This window comes from Mirounga angustirostris, unplaced genomic scaffold, assembly GCF_029215605.1.
Source record: "Mirounga angustirostris isolate CCGP_5_RB_7025 unplaced genomic scaffold, mMirAng1.0.hap1 SCAF_15, whole genome shotgun sequence".
NCBI classification, from domain to species: Eukaryota; Metazoa; Chordata; class Mammalia; order Carnivora; family Phocidae; genus Mirounga; species Mirounga angustirostris.
Window position 1 is genome coordinate 30,432,786 of NW_026991723.1, and position 23,166 is coordinate 30,455,951.

At 41.7% G+C, this 23,166-nt stretch overlaps 2 protein-coding genes and 1 non-coding gene across 7 annotated transcripts in view; 2 read left to right on the forward strand and 1 right to left on the reverse strand.

The window, feature by feature from the left end:
• The first annotated feature begins 535 nt into the window (after positions 1-535).
• Positions 536-642, forward strand: LOC123850295 (U6 spliceosomal RNA). Its single transcript, XR_006792262.1, has one exon. It is a non-coding gene; the product is annotated as a U6 spliceosomal RNA (small nuclear RNA).
• A 7,493-nt stretch (positions 643-8,135) lies between these two features.
• LOC123850250 (ATP synthase subunit ATP5MJ, mitochondrial-like) lies at positions 8,136-8,420 on the reverse strand. The gene has a single exon (XM_045883656.1). The coding sequence runs from the start codon at positions 8,418-8,420 to the stop codon at positions 8,136-8,138; it is 285 nt and encodes a 94-aa protein (XP_045739612.1).
• A 2,199-nt stretch (positions 8,421-10,619) lies between these two features.
• The window catches only part of HABP4 (hyaluronan binding protein 4), a 42,848-nt gene continuing 30,301 nt past the window's right edge, over positions 10,620-23,166 (forward strand). For 2 of the 5 annotated variants that reach the window (XM_064579864.1, XM_045882370.2), the window contains exons 1-4: positions 10,620-11,120; positions 15,770-15,932; positions 22,424-22,564; positions 22,797-22,865. In XM_064579864.1, the coding sequence (XP_064435934.1) occupies positions 10,730-11,120; positions 15,770-15,932; positions 22,424-22,564; positions 22,797-22,865 (764 nt within the window). In that variant the 5' untranslated portion in view covers positions 10,620-10,729. The remainder of the gene's footprint in view (positions 11,121-15,769; positions 15,933-22,423; positions 22,565-22,796; positions 22,866-23,166) is intronic. The other 3 variants (XM_064579865.1, XM_045882371.2, XM_064579866.1) reach the window with 2 other exon arrangements.

Genomic DNA, 23,166 nt, shown 5'->3' on the forward strand with positions numbered 1-23,166 from the left:
GATTTCAAGCTAAATCTTCAATGATGAATGGTCTCCCTGGGAAGCTCAGGTAGGACAGGTGAGGCAGAGGAAATAGTGTATGTGAGCCTGCTGAGGCATGAAGGAGCCTGTGGTGTTTGGGGGAACCCAGGACCTTAGGAGCATATGAAAGGGTAGAGGAGATGGTGGAAAAAACTGAAGAGGAAATCTGGGGTTTGATCAAGACAGGATATTCCAGGGGCCTAAAGAGCACTTCCACTAGCTGAAAGAAAAGCCAGACGCTCCTTTGGGTAAAGTTAATTCCTCAGCATGTACCACCTACCTGTATTTTGGAATACACATTGAGAGTATAGGTTTTAGTTTGCCTGGGCTGGCCTGCTCCATGTGGTTGCCATGATGCTAATTTATAAATATTCTCATTCTCCTCTCCTGAGTACATGGGATTGTGCTTCCTTAACCCCTTTGAAGATAGGTATGGTCTGATAACTTGCCTTAGTTGAAGAAATGTAAGTAGAAGTGATGAGCAAGCAAAAGCTTTAGAAGCCAATGAGAGATTGTGCTCGCCTCAGCAGCATGTACACCAAAATTAGAACAATACAGAGAAAATTAGCATAGCTCCTGCACAAGGATGACATGCAAATTCGTGAAGCATTCCATATTTTTGAGAATTTATAAAACTCAACACCTAAAAAACAAATAATCCAATTTAAAAATGGGCAGAGGACATGAACAGACATTTCTCCAAAAAAGACATCCAGATGACCAACAAACACAAGAAAAGATGCTCACCATCACTTATCGTCAGGGATGCAAATCAAACTACAATGAGATATCACCTCACATCTGTCAGAATGGCTAAAATCAACAACACAAGAAACAACAAGTGTTGGCAAGGATGTGGAGAAAAAGGAACCCTAGTGCACTGTGGGTGGGAATGCAAACTGGTGCAGCCACTCTGGAAAACAGTATGGAGGTTCGTCAAAAAGTTAAAAATAGAATTACCTTACAATCCAGCAATTGTTACTGTGTATTTACCTAAAGAATACAAGAACACTAATTCAAAGGGATACACACACCCCTATGTTTATAGCAGCATTATTTACAATAGCCAAGGAATGGAAGCAGCCCAAGTGTCCACCAATTGATGAATGGATAAATAAAATGCGACACACACACACACACACACACATATATGATGGAATACTATTCAGCCATAAAAAAGAACAAAATCTTGCCATTTGCAATGACATGGATGGAACTAGAGAGTATAATGCTAAGCAAAATAAGTCAGTCAGAGAAAGGCAAACACCATACGATTTCACTCATATGTGGAGTTTAAAAAACAAAATAAACAAGCAAAGGGAAAAAAATAAGAGAGCCAGTGAAAGCAAGAAACAGACTGTTTTTTTTTTGTTTTTGTTTTTTTTAAAGATTTCTCTTACTTACTTGACAGAGAGAGAGACAGAGAGAGAAGGAACACAAGCAGGGGGAGTGGGAGAGGGAGAAGCAGGCTTCCCGCCGAGCAGGGAGCCCGATGTGCAACTCGATCCTGGGACAGTGGGATCATGACCTGAGCTGAAGGCAGATGCTTAATGACTGAGCCACCCAGGTGCCCCAAGAAACAGACTCTTAACAGCAGAGAACAATCTGACAGATACCAGAGGGGAAGGGGTAGAGGAGATGGGTTAAATAGGTGATGGGGATTTAGGAGTACACTTGTCATGATAAGCACAGGGTGCCATATGCAATTGTTGAATCACTACATTGTACTCCTGAAACAAATATAACACTGTATGTTAACTAACTGGAATTAAAATTAAAAATTAAAAGAGGAAGTCAATGAGAGATTCATCACATATCCTTCCCCCACCTCAAGCACCACAGAAACAGGCTGAGATGGAGGCTTCATGAGCCTGGGCCCTGAATAACTATGAAGAGCAAGTGTTCTGCACTGGCCCTTAGTGGGCTTGCAGTGTGAGTGAGAAATAAACCTTTGTTGTATTAAACTGCTGAGATGTAGGGATTATTGGTTACCACATATATCTTAGTCTATTTTGACATTATACTGTAGGTGATCTTGAGCAACTTATTTGGCTTCCCTGTGCCTTAGTTTCTTCACCTGTGGAGAGGAAACAATAGTAGCTCCCTCTTTTATTTTATTTATATATTTGAGAGAGAGAGCATGAGTGGGGGGGATCCAGAGGGAGAGGGAGAAGCAGACTCCCCGCTGAGCAGGGAGGCCACGGTTGGGCTCAATCCCACAACCCTGGGATCATGACCTGAGCAGATGCTCAACTGACTGAGCCACCCAGGCTCCCCCTGAAGTATCCTTTTTAGAATTCCTTTTCTATCTTTCTTCCTTTTTTATTGAAGTATAAGTGAAAATACTACATTAGTTTCTGGTGTATAACATAGTGACTCAACAAGTCTATACATTATGCTAGGCTCACCGCAAATGCAGCTGCCATCTGTCACCATACAACGCTATTAGAATACCATTGATTATATTCCCTATGCTGTGCCTTTTATCCCTGTGACTTATTCATTCCATAACAGGAAGGCTGTACCTTCCATTCCCTTCACCCATTTTCTCCCTTCCCCACTCCTCCCCTCTGGCAACCATCAGTTTATTCTCTGTATTACAGGTCTGTTTCTGCTTTTTGTTTGTTTGTTCATTTGTTTTTCTTTTTCTTTTTTCTTTTTTTTAGATTCCACATGTAAGTCAAATCATATGGTATTTGTCTTTCTCTGACATTTCATTTAGCATAATGCCCTCTAGGTCCATCCATGTTTTTGCAAATGGCAAGGTCTCATTCTTTTGTATTTTCTACCTTATAGTTATCCTCCTATCGCAACTTAATTCTCTATGTTTAGTCTCCCATTTAAATTGCTGTGTGTTCCTGTTTTTTGATTGGGCTCAGACTGATCTATAAAGCATTTGCACACAACAGAATATATTGTGGCCATTAAAATGATGATGTAGATGTATTAACTGTATCTATGTCATTGCTGAGTGAAACAACTAAAATTATATGTGTATATATGCATGAAGAACACTGGAAGGGTGTCAGAAACGGTTAGTGGTTATTTCCAGGTAATGAGATTGTATGAGTTTTACTATCTTTGTACTGTTCTTAGTTTTACTTTCTTCCCATGAGTGTGTATAATTTCACCCAAAGCAATAAAGTTAATTCCTTCCAACCCTCAAAAAACCCAGGTGATATTCTGGTTCTGGCACCAATTCCATTGTGTGCGTTGTGGGGAGGGGAGTCCCACACAGCATCTAATAATTCTCCAGACACCAACAGAGTGAGAATTCAACTCCGTTCTGACACTATGTACCCCGAGATAGCATCAGATTGCACAGGTTAAGGGTTCACTTCTATAAGACTGCTTTCTGCTCCAGATGCCAGTCGCAAGTGCTGGTTGTTACATATGCTTCTGACTGACTGGCTATAAATCAGAGGTGGCCCAAGATCCCCCTCCTCAGGTTCGATTAATTTGCTAGAACGGCTCACAGAACTCAGGGAAACATGTTACTAGATTTCTGGTTTATTATAAAAGGATATAAATCAGGAACAGCCAGGTGTTAGAGATGTATAGGGCAAGGTATAGGCAAAGGACACAGAGCTTCCATGCCCTCTTTAGGCACACCAGTCTCCCCAAATCTCCATATGTTCATCAACCTGGAGGCTCTCTGAATTCCATCCTTTCGGGTTTTTATGGAGGCTTCTAACGATTGATTAAATCATGGCCATTGGTGATTGATTCACCTTCCAGCTCCCCTGCCCTCCCAGAGGTCAGGGGGTGGGACTGCAACTTCCAACCCTCTAATCATCTGGTTGCCTCCGTTGGCAACCAACCTGCTACCAAATTCTGAGGGTTTGGGGATCCGTGAGCCAGGAACTGTGAACAAAGACCCAATATATATGAGAAATGTATTTTGGTCATCTGAATGACCAAATAGATATTTTTTATAAATCACAACATTGCACTGGGTGACACCCTTGATTTTAAAAGGTAAAGTCCAAACTCCTTACCATGGCTTATGATGTAATTTAAGGCCTAGCCCCTCCTTATTGGTTTAACCCCATAATCTGTCATTCTACACAGAAATTCTAATTAATGGGAAGTCAATCATTCATCAGACCTGGTCTAAAATTCCCTCCTTTTTGGAACCTTTCCCAATTCATTCCCGTTAACCTTGTGTTATAGTGTTAAATTCATCAAAAGTTATATGGCTAGGGACTTTTCAATGGAAGAGGTGGTCTGAGCCCCTGTTGGTGCAGGATCTCTGTCCTTCTTGGGGAGCAGGGGGTAGGCTCTTTTTCATTGTAAGCTGCTATACCAGGCTGAGCACCTCAAACATACCAGCTGCTAGATAAGGCTAAACTATGTCAGGGACAAAGGACAACCAGGTTTCCATCAGATGATACTGACAGATCCAGTTGCTGACTTTGTACTTTTGCTTTAGCTCAGTGCTTCTCAAATTTTACTGTGCACAGACATCTTTTACGGTTGTTGTAAAGTGCAGATTCTGATTCAGTAGCTCTGAGGTAGGCCTGAGATTGTGCGTTTCTAACAAGTTCCTGATTTTCTAACAAGATGTGCAGGTGCTGGTCCATAGACCATCCTTAGAGAGGGAAATATTAGCTTATTTCTAAATACATTTTTGAAATATAATCTAAGAAGAAAAGCAGCCCTATTTCTACATCTTAGTCAATTCGACCTCAGCATGGACACAATTCAGCTTTCATGCCACAAAATGATATTGGGGGGGTCCTAAGTAAACCATTTCTCCCACGAGTGCCTCTCTGGACACTCCCCCACATAATTTCTCTTGGTGATATAATTATGGACTTACACTCAGCTCCTCTTTAGGGATTATGTGCGCATAATATCTGCCCTCTGTTCATACAGCTTTTTAAGAAGAGAAACCATGTCCTGCTCATACCTCAGCTTTTAGCTCACTACTTAGTGGGAAAGCATAATGGTTAGAAGTGGCAGACTGCCTGCATTCATGTCCCAACTCATGTCCCACTTACTGAGGCACTTCTCTTACTCTAAGACGGGGACAGTAGAAGCATCTACCTCTTCAGATTGTTGTAAGGATTAAATGAACAGAATTAGGATGACGGCTAACACCTAGCAAATTATATAAAATTTAGCTATGATTATTAGTGAATGTGTAGAATAATGAATCTTTCAGAAACAGTATCACATCCATTTGATCATGTAGCATGTATTAATTAATTTTCACCCATTAATTAATTTGTTGCATTTTTATTAACACATGCAAAATTATTTGTCAGGGGCACATGCATACAAACAAGAAACTCATTCATTCACACAACAAATATTTCCTGAATGAAGGGCACCTCTTCAGGCACTGAAGATGAGGCCAGAAAGAAGGGGCCAGAAAGAAGGGAAAGAAGGATACAGAAATGAGACAGATATAATTTCTGGCCTTACAGAGGAGAAATAAGAAGAAAGAATCATAATGCAGGACACACGAGTCTAATGCTGCAGGAGGGAAAGCAATAACATGTTCATGCCAGTCATCACGTTTCCTGCCAGCGTCTATTCAATATGCAGTATCGGAAACCGTATTTTCCTTGGAGAACCACCCCCCTTCACTCTGTCCCAGCATTCAGGGGGCTGACTACAATCAGCCTCCAGCTTGGCCTGGTGACGCAGGCCAGGCTGATCAGAGAACTAAATGCCCTTTACTATAGCAACTGGCTCAAAGGTGTACACATGACCAAAGAGAGGCCAGTGATCCAATTCTGGGATTCCTGAATAAATGTGGAATGAAAAAGGTCTGAATTCTGAATTATTTTATTTAGCTTTGATTAAAGTTTCAACCAAGATCAAGATTTTAATGGTAGGAACTTAGAATACAATTCTGTTCCATCAGCACAGGGGTCTGAGGATACACATAACTGTGCTAGCCTGTAACATCTTGCTGTAAGGAAAAAAGCTGGAAGGAACCTCAGTGATACCAAGACCACAAATATTAGCAGGTTGGGTAAGGTCCTTTCTGTATTTAAATATTCTGTATCTGGTCATCATGAATGGACTTTGGCTTGCAAAATATTCTCTTGTTGCATCCTGATTATTATTGGTTTCTGGTTCTACAACCCCTAACTTTGAGACTACATACTTGCTTTATTCATTTCCTGTGGGAAACTGAATTTAAATTCACTTACCAATCTTGTAACAACTAGATCAGGAACTATAACTTTATTGATCTTATCACAATGGACTCAACTGACATGAAAAATATAAGATCCTCTTAGAGTTAAGAAAAATATTTTGTTCTTACATATATTATATAAGCAAGTAGAAACAATTGTAAAATAATATAATATTTTTTACCCTTTTCAATTTATTCTTTGGTTTTATTTCCCATCAACCATATGAGGAACATAGGACTGATTATAATCATCCTAATTTTATAGAGAAAATGTAGGCAAATGGGTAGCAGTAATCCAGTGGCAAAACAGAATACATAGAATGCAACTCATTGGTGATTCACAAAAACTCAAACCCCTTACAGCTTGACTGGCCCCTGTGCCTTGATCCCTGCATGTATCTAACAGTAATACAGCTACATGTCTTTAAACTCTGATCTTTCTGTGAATTTCAAGTCCATCTGGAAGATTTTAGTGTATTGTATTTTACTGTTCCTAATGGAATTTGTATATTAAGTAACTCAAGGTAATTAACATTTTGTAAGTAGTTAAATTTTACTGCATTTCCACTGGTGCTGATAAATGACTGCTATGGAAATGCTGGTGGTGTTATTCAGCACTCCCCACTGCTTTTTTGGTATGCTTTATTTTCTAAGTTATGTGTGTGTGTGTGTGTGTGTGTTGTGTGTGTGTTTTCTGTTTGGTATTATAATTACTAAAGATGGCTTTTATATATTGGATTATTAAAAATATCAGTCTATTAAATTGACCACATTAAACACAACGTTACAAATAACTCATGCTAATGTGGTAGAGTTGTATTTCAGGAATGCATTTAAGGATGTAATCTCTCGCAGAAAAATAGGAAAAAATGTGAGGCTGCTTAATAAGTTACCCTCAGTAAATTCTATGGTAATCAATAGCCCCAAAGGAAACCCATGGCCAGCTAATGCCAGCTAGAGGCTACTCATCTCTATTTCAGTGGTTCTAAAGGTGTTCTTAAACTTGAAGCACCCAGGATTGGTTGACTTACAACTGTTTTAGGAAGTTATGATTTGGAAATTAGGATGCAGTGCTCACAGGGCATACCTTAAGAACCTGCTGTGGTTGGCTACGTCGGAAAGGAAATGGGGGTGTGGGCTGTCTCCAGATGTCCAGTAGGAAGATGACAGGCCCTCTCTCATATGGTAATGGTTCTTTGGTGTTGTTGCTTGGTGATGGACAGCTTAAAGATACCAGAGACAACTCTGGCTTGAAGCAGTGCTTCTCAAATATGGTCTCTGGTGCATGTGGTGATGTTGCATGAAGAATCTTGGGAAATTTCATCCACCTCATAATGATAAGGTGTCATTATGACTCTACCTAGTCTTAAGTCTGATTCAAAATGATGATACTAATAACGTTGATGACTTTTGCTGACCACTTACTTTGTGCCAAGCATGGTGCTGAACACCTCCTATGCATTATCTGACCCAGTTTTCACAATAATCCCCTGCAGTAGGTATCATTATTTTTTCCATTTTACGGATGAGAAAACTGAGACACAGAAATAAGGAACATTTCCAAGGTCACAAATTGAATCAGTGGCAGAGCCAGGATTCAAATTTGGGCTAACTCCAAAATATATGCTGTAAAAATTGTGGTAAGAGGGGCGCCTGGGTGGCTCAGTTGGTTAAGCGACTGCCTTCGGCTCAGGTCATGATCCTGGAGTCCTGGGATCGAGTCCCGCATCGGGCTTTCTGCTCGGCAGGGAGTCTGCTTCTCCCTCTGACCCTCCTCCCTCTCATGCTCTCTGTCTCTCATTCTCTCTCTCTCAAATAAATAAATAAAATCTTTTAAAAATAAATAAATAAATAAATAAAAATTGTGGTAAGATACACATAAAATTTACTATTGTAGGCATTTTTTTTTTTTTGGCACATCACAGGTACATTTATTCATGCCACAAAGGAAACAACATGTCTACAAGTGTACCCGATGCTCCATGTTCCCATTTAACAGAGCTTGCTGAAATTTACAGCCAAACTGACATTCCATCTGATGTGTATTCCCAAGTAAAGCTGGTTTATGATGACCATGAGCAGGTGCAGGACTTGAAGCTTTCAAAGCTTTACTTCTTTTAACAGCACTCCTGATTTTATAAACAATGAAACCCATCAACCCCATTCCTACCCAAATCTCCTGGTAAACCTGGGTATAGTAGGGCTTCATGGGGACCCAAACATCTTTAACAAGGCTTTGAAGCATGTTGGCACAAGACCCCTGGCTCAGGCTGCCCCAACCCATAGGGCCAATGACTCCGAAAGTTCACCGAGTGCACTATTGTGCATTTGGGTTGTTTCCACCTTTTGGCTATTGTGAGTAGTACTGCTCTGAACATTCATGTACAAGTTTTTGTTTGAACACCTGCTCTCAATTCTTTTGGGTAAATAGAATAAGCTTTTGATCATAAACCTCTGCTGACTCCAAAAAGGAGATGACCAAATATCTTAAAATCTTCAGTCATTCAACAAATACTTACTGAGGACCTACCATACAACTACCTAGAATGCTAAGCACTGGGAATATAAATTGCAATGAATAAGAATGCAGTGAAAGACAGGCATCATCCCTGTCCTCCTTGGGAATGACAGAAAATTGAATAAGTGAGTAAAACACAAACCTGGCAGCAGTCAAGGTAAAGATTTCCTTTTCCATTTGCTATTAAAGGAAAACAAAAGCTGGTGATCACACACCTGAGCAAGATGCTCTAACAGGATGCTTTTGAATGCTGTTTAATCTAATATTAAACAATAATGTTATTTATCATCTTACATAAAAAGTCTGAGTTGGGAGTTTTCCCAGTGGGATAATCAAGGAATTAGGTTTTCTTCATCCTTCTGCTCTGCCATTCTCATAGTCACAATAAGGGACAGCAACTCCAGGCGTTATGTCCTCTTCACATAACAAGGAGCAAAGCATAGAGGTGGGAAACGGCAGATCCCTTCTCAGCCTGTTTTTAGATATAAGAAAAATGTTCTCAGGAATCCTCCAGAATACTTCCCCCCAGAGAAGATCTGCACCAAGAGCCTATTCCTACACCAATCATTGGCAAGAGTATGGAATTACAGTGCATGATTTAAGATTAATCAAGTTTGAGGCTGGAAGGGGGCCCAGCTTCCCCTGGGCTGTACAGCCACCTGATGCCCTAACAAAATACAGGTTCTGGGAAAATGTAAGAGGAAAAGGAAGGGCTATGGGATAGGCAGGCAAGTGCCAGCACAACTTCCTGGAGGATTGCCCAGTTCAGAGCTCTCTGAGCTCCAGGCCTCAATTGAAAACCAAACAAACAAATGAAACAAAACCTCAACATGTCCAAAACTGAATTCATGCTTCTGATCAAAATGATCTCTTCCAGTGCTCTATTTCTTTGGAATGCACCACCATTCCCGCTGTAGAAGCCAGAAATACAGGAGTCATCATACCCTCTTCTTTTTCCTCAACACCCCTATCTAGCGCATCACGAAGTCCTGTTATGATAACCTCCCAAATAGCTCTTGCATCTAGTAGTCTCTTCACCTGCACTGCCACCATTCTAATTCAAGTCACATGCATCAACTCTTCCCTGGAGCTCGGCAACAATCTTTTGCTTGGTCTCGTTGCAGCCATTCTGACCTGCCTCCAACCTAGTCCTTCGCATTTCAGCTAGAGTGGCCTTTTGGCCTTTTTAAATACATGCTTAGGCTTAAAATTTGCTTCCCACTGCTCCTAGAATAAAGATCAAAGTGAGGGTCTCCCCCAGCTCTTTGCAATTCAGTTACAATGGTTTCCTTTGAGTTTCAATGGGTTGTGCTCCATCCCACTTCAAGACATCTGTACTTGCGGTTGCTCCTGCCCCTGTCATCCCTCGTATCTCAGTTTAACCGTCACTTCCGAGGGAAAGCCTTTCCAGGTCTCCTAATTAGGTCAGGTCCCTTCGCTTCGGGCGCGTAAAAAAGTCTTTGCCTTTCGTTTAGGGCAGTTTTCTGTCTATAGACTAAGATCCACGAAAACACGGAGCTAGTATCTCTGACGACATAATGCCTGGCACATAAGTGTTCAATACGTAGTTGAATGGCTAGATGAATATATAAACTTCAAAAAAGAGTGGCCCATAATGAATACAGACCCAATCCCAGAAAGAATACAAATAATGGCTGTGACCCACCCGCACAGCCGAGCTGCCTGGACTGACTAGACTCTTTGCTCCTCCCAGTAGCTCCGCCCCTCGTGCCCCGCCCCTCTCTGCTGAGTCGGGGGAGGGGCATAGAGGTCGCGTGACGTGACAGCAGCCCGCCGTTGATTGGGCTTCCAGGGATGCCGGCTAGGAAAGGGGGCGTGTCTGCGTGCGCTGATTGGCTGTCGGGCGGCGCCTGGGCGGGCAGCGGTGGCGGCGGCGTGGGGGCGGGCGCCGGGAGGGACGGGATCGGGCAGGGCAGGGAGGGCGGCAGCGGCGGGCGGAATGGGTCCTCGCCACCGGCTTTGCTGAGACTCGCTCGCGTGGGCTGCCAGCGGCTGGCCCGCAGTGGCCGCGGGGCATGAAGGGCGCTCTGGGGAGCCCCGTGGCCGCGGCCGCCGCAGGCGCCGCGATGCAAGAGAGTTTCGGCTGCGTAGTGGCCAACCGCTTCCACCAGCTGCTGGACGACGAGTCGGACCCGTTCGACATCCTGCGCGAGGCCGAGCACCGGCGCCAGCAGCAGCTGCAGCGCAAGAGGCGCGACGAGGCGGCGGCGGCCGGGGCCGGCAACCGCGGCGGCAGGAGTCCGGCCGGGGCCTCGGGCCACAGACCTGGCGCGGGCGGCGGCCGGAGGGAGTCCCAGAAGGAGCGCAAGAGCCTCCCGGCCCCCGGCGCGCAGCAGCCGGACAGCCCCGGGGGCGGCCCGCTGCCACCCGGTACGCGTGCCCCGCCCGGCACCTGGGCACCCCCGGGTAGGCGCGGTGGGCGGGAGGGGAAGGAAAATGGGGTCACGGAGGTCACCCCTCCTCGGCCGCCTCTCGACCCCCATGGGGGTCCAGATCCAGAAACGGAAGGGGTCTCGGGGAAGGCTTGGGTTAAGCTGAGAGTCCTTGTGGCGGAGGAAGGTAGGAAAAGAGAACGGGAGGGGGGTGTCACGCCCCTTCTGGCCTTTCCCAGCCCCTTGTGGGGGTGGGGGGGAGTGCGGGCGTGGAGTAAGGGTCTCACAATCCTGGAACTGGGCCTTTACAAGTTGGGCAAAGTTGAGGGGTACTGGTGGGGTGGTGTGTGTGGCGGGGATAACTGGGGTTCGCTACCCCGGGGAGCTCAAATCTAGAGCTAGCAGGGACCGGCTCCATCCTCCAGCCCAACCATTGCAAGATTCGGGTCGGGAGGAAAAAAAGAGAAGCGTGGTGAGGGGAGAGTGAGGAAGGAGGGCGCACCCGGCCGCGGGAGGTGGTGGCGAGAGCCCAGGGTGTGTGAAGAATCGCGGGGGTGAGGGGCTCGGGCCTCTGTGATGGAGCGAAGGCCTGGGTGACCGCGGGGGCGGGCTGTGACGTCAGGGCCGCGAGCAGGATGCGGCGGGGGCGGACGCGGGGTCCCCGGCTCTTTCCAGGCTCCGTAACTTCACCCCATCACCGTACACCCATCCCCTTACGGTGGCTTCCAGCAGCCAGCCCGCATCATTTTTCAACACAGCATGTAGTGTCGTTGGGATGTGTAACTTGTCATTAACTCAGGCTGCTTTAAGAAAAGCGTTTTTAACTTTTAACCTTTTCAACAAGAATATTCAAAGTTCCCCACACCCTGCTTAGCCAGATACCCCTGTCCGCATCTAGCCAGGGAGGGTGCTTAAGAGTCGTTTATCACCTGAACTGCATCAGCTCCTAGTCTGCAAGACTCCACCTGTGTTTCCAGTGTTTTCCTAAAATAAGGCAGTGGTCCTAGGGTTTGCTTTAAACGAGTGTGAAGATGTGTGGTTCGACCACTCGAGCCATTGTATTCAACTCGGCTTTACTGGCTTGTTCCTTGATTACAACCGTGCTTCCCAGCCCTGAGATTACAACTTCTGACTTAAGTGACTTTGGGCAGCTAGGTAATGTTTACCTTTATCTGTGAAAACTTCAGTCCCACAATATCACTAGAGAATGAGAAAAGTCACTGTAATAAAGATGTTGAAAATTATTTTAAATGCTACTGGATATCTGAAAACCCAATGCTGGTAGGCCAGTACGTTTATGAGCCTCTTTAAACGGTGAATGAGATGAGATACATTGTACATTTTGTGTTATGTTCTCATTTTTCTCATATATCTATTTAGATAAATATAGTAATGAAAGAACTGAGGAAGGCTAAGCGTTTCCTCTCCCTTTACTTTTTAACAAATGAAAATAATGTATCCTTTAGAATAGTATGAAACTGCATTCAGTGCTATCTGTTAATATATTGCTTTTTAACCGTTTTAATATTAAAAATCATGCATTTTTATTATAAGAATTTTGAACAATTCCAAAATGTATGAAGTAAAAATCTCCTATTTTTCTTACTTGTTAACACCTTGCATTTATGTACATACAGAGCTATTTCTTTTTTCCTAAATTTAAATGATATATAAACTGAGTTACAACCTGCTTTCACTTAGCATTTTAACTAGTGGGTTTGTAACATTTTTCTGTCAATTGTTCATGATCCAGATGATCTGACTTTTATATCTAGATCTATATTAAAGATCTTTTGTGAATTTTTTAGTTAAAATGGTAATTTTGTCATTTGTCAGTTCTTTTTCAGACGTGTTATTTCAGGAGCAAACAACTCATTAATTTCCATTCAGGTAGTTACTGTACTAAATTTATAGAGAGCTACTCTCTAAAGGTTTTGTAGCCCTAATTGATATGGACTGTACTTTTCTAACATTCAAAATTTTTAATTTAGTTAGAATATTATAAGTGAATGCTCAGTGTGGACAAGAATCAAAGTCAAAACATGTTTGACATTTATTGGAAACATTTTTGGATGTGGATGTGAAAATCATAAGATTTTCCCATAGAAACAGATTTTTAATGCCCTTCACTATTTAACAACATACATAGATCCTTGGATGAGCCTTGTTCAAGAAGTTCATTCTTGAAATCCATAGAGGCTATTTCAGCTTCACTTTTCCTAACCTTTCAGAACTATTGTCTTTGAGTCAAAGCTCAACTTTATTTTGTAGGAAATCTCTCTGTAAATTTTATTGTATTCTGTCCCTTCATACGGGCTTGGGTTTAGAACAGTGATCAGACTGCATGTGCCAGGCTTTTATTGGAAAGGGCTAGAGGAATTCAGTGTTTGCATTATCTGCTTGGAGCTGCTGACCCAGCACAGAAACAAACTAGGTTCAGTTGCAATCTTGATCTCGTAGCACTAAATCGTGGGGAAAAAACTGGACCCCTTTTATCTTTGGGTTTTGCGGAGAGAATGAAATGTTTGCAGTGTATTTATAATTATTCTAATAAGTAGCCAGTTGTATTTAATGGTTTTTAATTTGTACACCAAAACTTTGGGAGACGTTTTAATACAAAGTATGCAGTAAATGTCATTTTAAGTTTTGAATGGTGAGTTCCAAATTTAATTGATACATTTAAAAAAATAACCTTGAGGAAGCAAAAAGGTGGGATAGCTCCTAAATAATTCTGTAGTTAAGTGGAAATATTAAGATTTTTAAAAATAGGTTATAAATAGGAAGTTTGAAGCTGCATTAAAATAACTTTTTACATTGAGGGAAAAGTATTGAAAAGTATTGTTGCTGTTGGCATATTAGCTGATTTCATAGTCTATTGTAGTTTTCGACTTGTTAGATAATTAACTTTCGTAATAACATTTTCTGCCTAACGTTTCAAATTGGATCTCTATTAGTAACGTACATGCCCTCAGATCTGGCATTGCATACTCCTGGGACAAGTGTCAGTCTCTTTTTTGTTTCTGCAAGAGAAGCTTAATGATCTATTTATGACAGCATCTTTCCCATGTCCCAAACATATCATAAGCTAGACTGTGGCATCAGTACAGGCTGCCAACTGGATGTAAGCATCGCTAGGTTATGGGACATTAGCTTAAAATTGAACTTAGATTTATTATGTAACTTGTCACATTTGAAAAAAAGTTGATGTTAACTAACAAGTAATAAATTGCACAGTTTTATGTTAGTGGTGTCACAGACTTGATTTTTGCTTTAAAATGGGATCAGTAAGGTATTGGAACTATGTTAATATTTACATGTGCCCAGGAAAAAGTTCAGATAGGAAATATTCAGTAGGAAAACAAAAATATGTATAAACATATATTCCTTAAGAGTCATGTGTTATCTAAGTAAGAGAGGAATCTAGGAATTTAAAAAATACCCATTAACTCAAATACATTTAATATTTTTATAGCCATACAACCAATGTGAAGGGTAAGCTATACCAAGGAAAATCGAAGCTACTATAATAAAAATAGTACATCCCCTGTTTGAGATGGAGACCTTTTAAATGCATATAAGGAAAAATAAATACATTTTTGGGAGATGATTTAAGAGGCGACAGATTTCTTCACAGTGTATTTACCAAGTATTAGCTGCCTTCAGACATGGAATCTAAGTATTTTTAAAGCATCAAAACTAGAGAGGAGTAAAGTGAGAGAGAGCGAGAGATTGAAGCCTGTAGTGGCCATGGCTGAGTGCTGGTTTCTCTGCAAATGAGAGATGTCCCTTTGAGTGCCGACTGGTCCTTGTATGAGTTGGCAAATAGCAGCTTGGCCTCATATTGAGAAGTATGATCATAAATGCATAAAACTCAACAAAGAGCACGAGAGCAGGAAAATTTGTTTTCAAGCAAAAAAAGATAAACAGTACGACTATTTAGAAATGAAAACCTTAGTAGTCAATGATAAACCGTAGTTTATCTAAACTGCAGTCTGAAATACAGAGTGTTTATCCTTTAATTGTTCTGTATGGAGCTTAACTACCATGTTTTAATAAAGTTGCTTTTGTCAAAAGTAGTTAGTTTAGCAAACATGTCTATCCAGAGCTGTCACACTCTGTGAGATACCTGTCATTATAGGTTAGTTGGTATAGTTTATATTTCCTAGGACAAAAGAGAGAGAACATAAGTATCTTAAAAGTTTTATTAGGAAGTACAGTTGACCCTCAAGCAACGTGGTGGGGATTAGGGGCACCAACCTCCCGTGCAGGTAAAAATCCACATATAATTTTTGACTTCCCAAAAACTTCACTACTAATACCCTACTGTTGACTGGAAGCCTTACCAACAACAGTCAGTTAGTGTGTATTTTGTGTATGTATTATGTATTGTATTCTTACAGCAGATAAGCTAGAGAAGACAATACATTGACACCACTGTACTGTATCTAAAAAAATCCAGGCCTGCGTGGGGCCACGCACTTCAAACCGGTGTTGCTCGAGGGTCAACTGTAGTTGACTCTGGGCCCTGGCAGTATCCACAACTTTTTTCTTCTCTGAATGTTTCTGAACTTCCCAGATTTTCCTATGACTTTGACTTCCAGAAAAGTGGAATTTAAAACTCTCTGTAAACATGCTGTCATGGACCTGGTGTCCCAGCTGTCCCTTCTGATTTGTCCCTGGCAGGCCAGAGGCGAGCTCCCAGAAGAGGGGAGCAACAGGGATGGAATGACATCCGGGGGACGGAGGTGACACTTGACCGAGCAGAGCGCAGATCCTACAGGGAGTATCGACCCTATGAGACCGAGAGACAGGCGGACTTTACACCTGAGAAGTTCACAGATGAAAAGTATGTACTGCAGACCTCGGCCAGGAGGGTTGGTGGGGAGCCAGAGGGTTTTAAGAGAACTGCTACCTTTTCATGGTGCCAGTCCTGGGATTATTTTGCCGATTGAAGTTGGCAGTTACTTTAGGTGACACAGGAGGGAAATGATTATATGGTGAAAAATGAATTATTTATTGGTATAACTACACAAAGCACTCCTGTAAAAAGCTAGACAGGAGTCTGTTAAACTGGTTAAACTTTCTTTTGCAGTTTAGGCTTGGGATATAATTATGGTTTTGACTTAATATTACTAATTTAGACTACTAACAAATTTATTTATTTTTGTTATTATTATGTTAATCACCATACATCACATCATTAGTTTTTGATGTAGTGTTCCATGATTCGATTCATTGTTTGCGTATAACACGCAGTGCTCCATGCAGAATGTGCCCTCCTCAATACCCATCACCAGGCTAACCCATCCCCCCACCCCCTCCCCTCTAGAACCCTCAGTTTGTTTCTCAGAGTCCATTAGACTGCTAACAAATTTAAACAAGTTCCTGGCCCCATGGTTAGGCCAATTGGCTATCATGATGACATTTTAAGAACTGATACAGTGTGTGACACCAATTTCTGGATCCCATACCTTCCTCTAGAAAGTGCTCTGAACTGGAAGGTGGTCTCAGGCTGGTGTGGCTGGACGCCACTCCTGAGTGATGGGGCAGTGGGCGGGCTACCTGTGCCTACCTGGACATGGAGAGCAGTTCTCGGGGTCTCCTGCTTGCTACCAACATGACAGGTGCCCGCTGCCTCAGGTTTTTGTTTAATAATTCAACCTGCACAACACTGAGTTTAGATTAAACAAACAACTTGTGAATCACATTTAAAGGAAAATAGGTAGAAAAGGCTGAGGGAGACTAGAACAGTATGTGTTGACACTATCGGCTGTGAGTAGTTTCATGACAAGGGAGCCATTAGTCCCAGAGTCTTTCAACTTCTTGACTACTGATTCCATTTAGGATCCTGGCTACAAGTTAACCAAAGGACATGGCTTTGTAAAACCATGTTCATTAACCACCCCCACCCTCCCCAAAAGTGCAAAAGTCCAGCAGAGTAGCTCAGTCTGGGAGGGCAGAGGCAGGCGGTGACTTTAACAGATCTGTTCCCTAGAAGTTACATGGTCAGAACATCAAGATGCTGTATCTGCCGCCATGTTGGAGGGTGAGGGAAGAGAAAGGCTTAATTCTGCTATTTTTGGTGATTACTTCAATTTTGCTGTGTAATGGCTATAGTCTGCTTGCTTACAAAAAACCTTCTGGATCAGAGCTATTTATTTGGGGAAGCATATGTGTATTTTTTTTCTCACTTCAGGGATTTATTCTGTGGAGATAAGGAAATCATAGCTCAAAAGCACAAACTCATGTTTTCAGCTTTTTTAAGTAGCAAAATGAGTCCTTAAAAAGGGTGAGTATATGTTAACACAAAACAATGCCTATTAAGTGAAATCATACATGTATATAAGGGTGGGGGTAGGGTGGGATACAGGATTATGGAGGGATTTTTCTTTTTCTTTAAAAATAATTTCAGATTTATAGAAAGTTGCAAGACTTAGACAAAGAATTCCTATATATCCCCACCCAGATTCCCCAAATGTTAACATTTCCATTATCATACCCCCCTCCTTCCCTTCCTTTACACACACACACACACACACACACACACACACACCTTTTTTCTTTGACATTTAGGAGTAAGGTACAGAAATATCTCTTTATCCCTAAATACTTTAAATGTATTTCCTAAAAACATGGTACAGTTATCCAACTCTTTAACACTGATACAATTCTGTTATCTAATCCTCTAAATCATGTAATCTACAGAGTACTCACATTTCACCAGTTGTCCTAATAATGCCCTTTTAGCAAAAGAAAAAAAAAAAGCCTGGTTCAGGATGCAGTCCAGGAATGTGCATTGCACTTAGTTGTCTTTAATGTAGAACAGCTCCTTAGTCTTCCTTTATCTTTTATGACTTTGACATTTTGGAAGAGTGTGGGCCAGTTATTTTGTAGGACAGCCCAGAATTTGAGTTTGTCTGATGTTGTTGTTTTTTTTTTAAAGATTTTACTTATTTATATGAGAGAGAGAGAGAGCACATGAGAGGGGGGAGGGTCAGAGGGAGAAGCAGACCCCCCCGCTGAGCAGGGAGCCCGATGCGGGACTCGATCCCGGACTCCAGGATCATGACCCGAGCCGAAGGCAGTCGCCTAACCAACTGAGCCACCCAGGTGCCCTGTCTGATGTTTCTTTATGGAATGATATTATGCACTCTGGCAGGAATACCACAGAAGTGATGTCTCGTGTCCTTCTCTTGTATTACATTAGGTATATGTAGGTAATTTTTACCTCCAAGGAAATTTGAAATTATTTTTGATAAGTCATGTACTATCAGAAAAGTTATTTTCCTTAATTTCTTAAAAAGTACTCTCCTATTAATAAAGATCCATAAGGTAATTTGACCATTTAGAAAATGCATGCAATTATAAAGAAAATTAAAACTACTTATCTTACCATCTAAGATGATTACTCTTAACACTGGCCTAATTTTTTCCTTTTTTTCTTATACATAGATACACTTAAATATTAAGATGATAATACATATGTACTGAGTCCTTTATATGCTTTCAATTCCACTTGACATGGCAGAAGTGTTTTCCATGTCCTTAACAATGTTTGGTAAACATTTTTTATGGTTCTATTATGTGTTGTTTGGATGCAGTACAATGTAATCATTCCCTTAGGGTTGGACCGTTCCTAGATGGGAATTCTAGAAGTGGGAACCATAAAGCAGTGGTCCTTAACTGGGTGTCATGTATCCTAGGACCCAGTTTGTGCTTTAGTGCAAGTTTGGTTGGGTACATAGAGTGTGAAAACAAATTAGGGTAAGGGGGGATCTTTTGATACATAGTGACCCAATCACTGTCCTAGTAACCTGCCCACTTACTCTATCACTAACAGTCTATAAGAGCATTTCTCATAGCTCTTTCTCGAGGTTTGAATATAATAAATTGAACTTTCTTCTTTGCTTATTTGATAGTGAAAAATATCACCTTGCGTTTTCAATGATACCTATACATGTTTATTGGACAGAATTATAGAATCCTGATAATATTTTTTTTTTTTTTTTTTTAAGAGAGAGAGCATGCATGCACAGAGGATGGGCCAGAGGGAGAGGGAGAAAGAGGATCTTAAGCAGGTTCCATGCCCACCGTAGAGCCAGACGCAGGCTCATTCTCACAACCCTGAGATCATTACCTGAGCTGAAGTCAAGAGTCGGATGCTTAATCGACTGATCCACCCAGGCCCCCCTAGAATCTTGATAATCTTAACAGACTATATCTAATTAAGTCCTGTCCATGTTTATGATTGGGGAAACAAAGACCCAGAGTTGCAGTGATGGGTACTCTGGTCACAGCCGGCTCACGTGGATTTTTATTCCACTAAGGCAGAACACATATTTTCATATAGAAGCAGTGTCAGAAATGGTGCTGGGAGTAGCTGTCCATGGGGCTCAGGTGCAGAGATCAGCCAGGTATCTTGCATATGGTGGGGGGTGGGGGGCGCACCACTACTGTTTTTAATGCAGGAGGAATTTTTCTTTAGGCTCCAAATAATGAACTTAAGTGAACTCTTTGAACATAGGCTATTAGGAAATTAGTCTGCTTCTGTCTGGATTATTTTGACTCTTTGGCTCTTCCTGAAGTTTACTCCTGGTCATTCAAAGTCTGTTCCAGTTCTGAAAGAATCACTTACTCAGATGTTTGTTTGGTTTTTTTTTCTTCTCATAAGGAAGCATTTTTAAAAATTGGGATAAAATATATATAGCATAACATTTACTATTTTAATCACTTATAAATGTATGGCAGTGCAGTGCATTAAATACATTCACATTGTTGTACAACCAGCACCACCATCCTTCTCCAGAACATTTTTATCTTTCCAGAGTGAAACTCTATACCCAGTAAACACTAACCCCTCACTTTCCCCTCCATGAACTTCATTCCCTTTACCTGTAAACAGGTACTTGTGTCTGCTTATGAGGATTATTGTCAGAGAGTGGATTACAGGGATGTAAAGCACGGTGCTTGGCTGAAATGTTATTTTCCTTGCTTTTGCTTGTGAGTACAACACAAATCAAGCTTCCTAAATAGAGTACAGGGCTTCTCAATGCTCACTAACCTGTAAAAAAAAAAAAAAAAGAATATGTTTTATTGTTCCACCTTTTAGTATATGTGCTGCCAACACAAGCACAGAGAGGATATGTTTTATGATCAAGGGATTATAGAGAAGTAATTGAGAATAGATTTAATTGGGGGAAGGGGGTGGGTAATCTGGGGAGTAAAGAAAAAAATGGTTCAAGGGATTAAAATAAACCAGAACACACAGGGCTATTTTAGGGTCAGTTTCAATCACTATTATATTTTAAAGGCCTTTGTGTTTTATTGGTATCTGATGTAGATTTCATGAAAATTTAGACCTGATTTTGACTGTTGGCATTATTTTCCATGTATGTTTTGGCGTTTCATTTCCTCTCAATATTTAAGTACATTTTTTTTTCTTTTATGGCCCTGTCCAACTCCCTTGTTAAGAACTTACTGTTACTTTAATTTTGTCATTGTTTTAGAACTCTGCTTCAGATATTTATCAACATGTAATCAATTTTATGACAATTTCTATTTAAAAATTTTGTTTTGGGGCGCCTGGGAGCCTCAGTCTGTTAAGCAGCTGACTCTTGATTTCGGCTCAGGTCATGATCTCAGGGTGGTGAGATCAAGTCCCGCGTGGGTTCCACGCTCAGTAGGGAGTCTGCTTAAGATTCTCTCCCTCTCCTTCTGTCCTTCCACGCCACATGCGCACATTCTTTTTCTCTCTCTAAAATAAATAAATATTAAAAAAAAAAAAGAATACAAATTTTGTTTTGGTAGGGATGGAGGAGGTGGGAGGAGAAAAGCCAACCTAGAGAATGTATTTAGGATGATGTTTCTTGTAAGAGCCTTGCATAAAGTTAATGATTGGTGATTCTGTATTTTTTTAATCTTTTTGAATAGGAGAATAGTGAGTTTTGTATCTTTTTACCCACTCTCACATAGTAGCTTTTTAATGTAACATTTTCAGCCATAGCAGTAGACTGGAACATATCTCCGGTTTGGGTGCTTGAGCCAAATATAATTTATCTTATTCAAATAAGGTTGTAATGATGAAAAAGATGACCTTCCTACAGTAGCTTCAAGTCCTCATAAAAAAATGACACTGACTAGAGATGTGGCCAGGAATGGGTGTGAGGAGAAGTGGGTGGGCAGTCAGGCCTTGGGCCAGAGGATGTGGCAGGGGACGAAGGGAAGACAGTTGAAGACAGCTGGTTCTTGGCTTAGGTACTTTCGTGCTGTGAGTTGGGGACCATAGGAGGAGCAAGGGGTCAGTGTTGGTCACGTATCTGCAGGACCAGGGCATGGACAGAGGGTATGTCCAGGAAGTAACTGGCTTTGTGGCCTGGAATCAGAGACCCCAGTGAGAGACGCAGGGTCACATGAATGAAGGTCACACAGCAGTAGCGTAGAGATGAGGACGATGTGTGCCAGAAATAGGAAGTCAGGAATGCAGGTACACGTAAGAACAGTCAGGTACCCGGAAGAACGAGGGAGGCATCTGTGTGTGGAGCACCAAGACTAGTGAGATGAAAGAGGCAAGGTATAGAACTGGTCCCTTTATGTGACTCTGGATGTGCCTACCTGTGAGAAGTGGAATTGGGTAGCCAAGGAGCAAGGGGAATAGCTTGTGAATTTTGTACCCTGTTTCAGTATGACCTATTACAAAAATAGTTTTCTAAGGACAGGCAGGGAAAGAGAAGTCAGAGAGGTTAGAGGAAAATTAACGGTCAGCAGTGTCCAATGATGAATAGGGGTCAATGCACTCACTCACTGGTTGTGTTTGGGAGAGGGAAATTTGGGAGGGGGCATAATTTGAAGTTAAATTATTTCTGTTATACAAAACATTCCAAATTTAACTTGAATATTGAATATTAGAGCTGGGATGAATCTTGGAGTTTATCTAACCTCATTTTATAAATGAGGAAACCAGATCCAGAGAAAAGGATGTCCTTCCGCAGTAAGACCTGCCCAGGACCTGCTTCTTTCATCTGGCATCCTCACTAGCAGCCGTATGACCTTGGGCAAGTTACCTACCTCCTTTGTGCCTCTTGTTTCCTGATTTGTGGACGATAGTTGTATACTGTAGTTCTGTTTATGAGAATTAATTTCTGTATGTGACGTGCTCAGAACAGTGCTTCAGGTAGTAAGTAGTATTCGGTAAACATTAACTATTACTTTATTTTTCAAGCCACTGTTCTTTCCAGTATATTTCAGCCATCGTGTCCTTCTAGAATTTTTTTTCTGAAAAGAGTCTTCTTAGCCCTTTAATGCAGTTCACCACTTTTGATTATACCCGTCTCTTTCTAGACCCATTGACAGGTTTGATCGAGACAGACCCCTGAGAGGCCGTGGAGGCCCAAGAGGGGCCATGCGAAGCCGAGGCAGAGGCGGCCCCGGGAACAGAGCTTTCGACGGTTTTGACCAGAGAGGGAAACGAGATTTTGAGAGGTATGGTGGGAATGAGAAAATGTCAGTTCCTCTGGAACTGCTGTTTTCGCTTTATGGTCTTGGTGATACATGGTACGAATCTGTTATGTGTTAATATTTAGTTGACTTTATATAGTGTGCTCTTATTCCTGAGGGAGCTGATCCTGGGACAGCTTTTCTGATCAGCTTTTCTGATTTGGAGATTGACTGGAGACCACCTTCCAGTTTAAGGGAATATTCTTTCTTTCTCTAGAGCAATCAGAACCGAAGACAACATGGGTGGATGTGGAGTTCGAACCTGGGGATCAGGTAAAGATACCAGGTACGGTGCAAATGTGTGCCTTCTGTGAACCTACAGTTAGGTGGAAATCTCTGGATCTTTATTTTCCTTTCGTAAAAAGTACTCTCTGTTGTGCTTTCAGTGGCTTTATATTTGTGTGCCATTAGGTAGAGATTCATTTTAGGCTTTTGTTTAGTGAGATGACTTCTTAAAGCATGTTTGCTATGTTGCAATTAGATTTGAAAATGACTTTGAAAGTTCTTTTATCATATTTTAGCCCAAACAAATTTGTATTTGCTGATGCCCTAGCACATGGCACTGTACATAGGCCTCAGAATGCTTT

Excerpts from the sequence above, each read along its gene's own strand:
- LOC123850250 (XM_045883656.1), bottom strand. The coding sequence starts at position 8,420 with ATGCTTCAAAGCCTTGTTAAAGATGTTTGGGTCCCCATGAAGCCCTAC.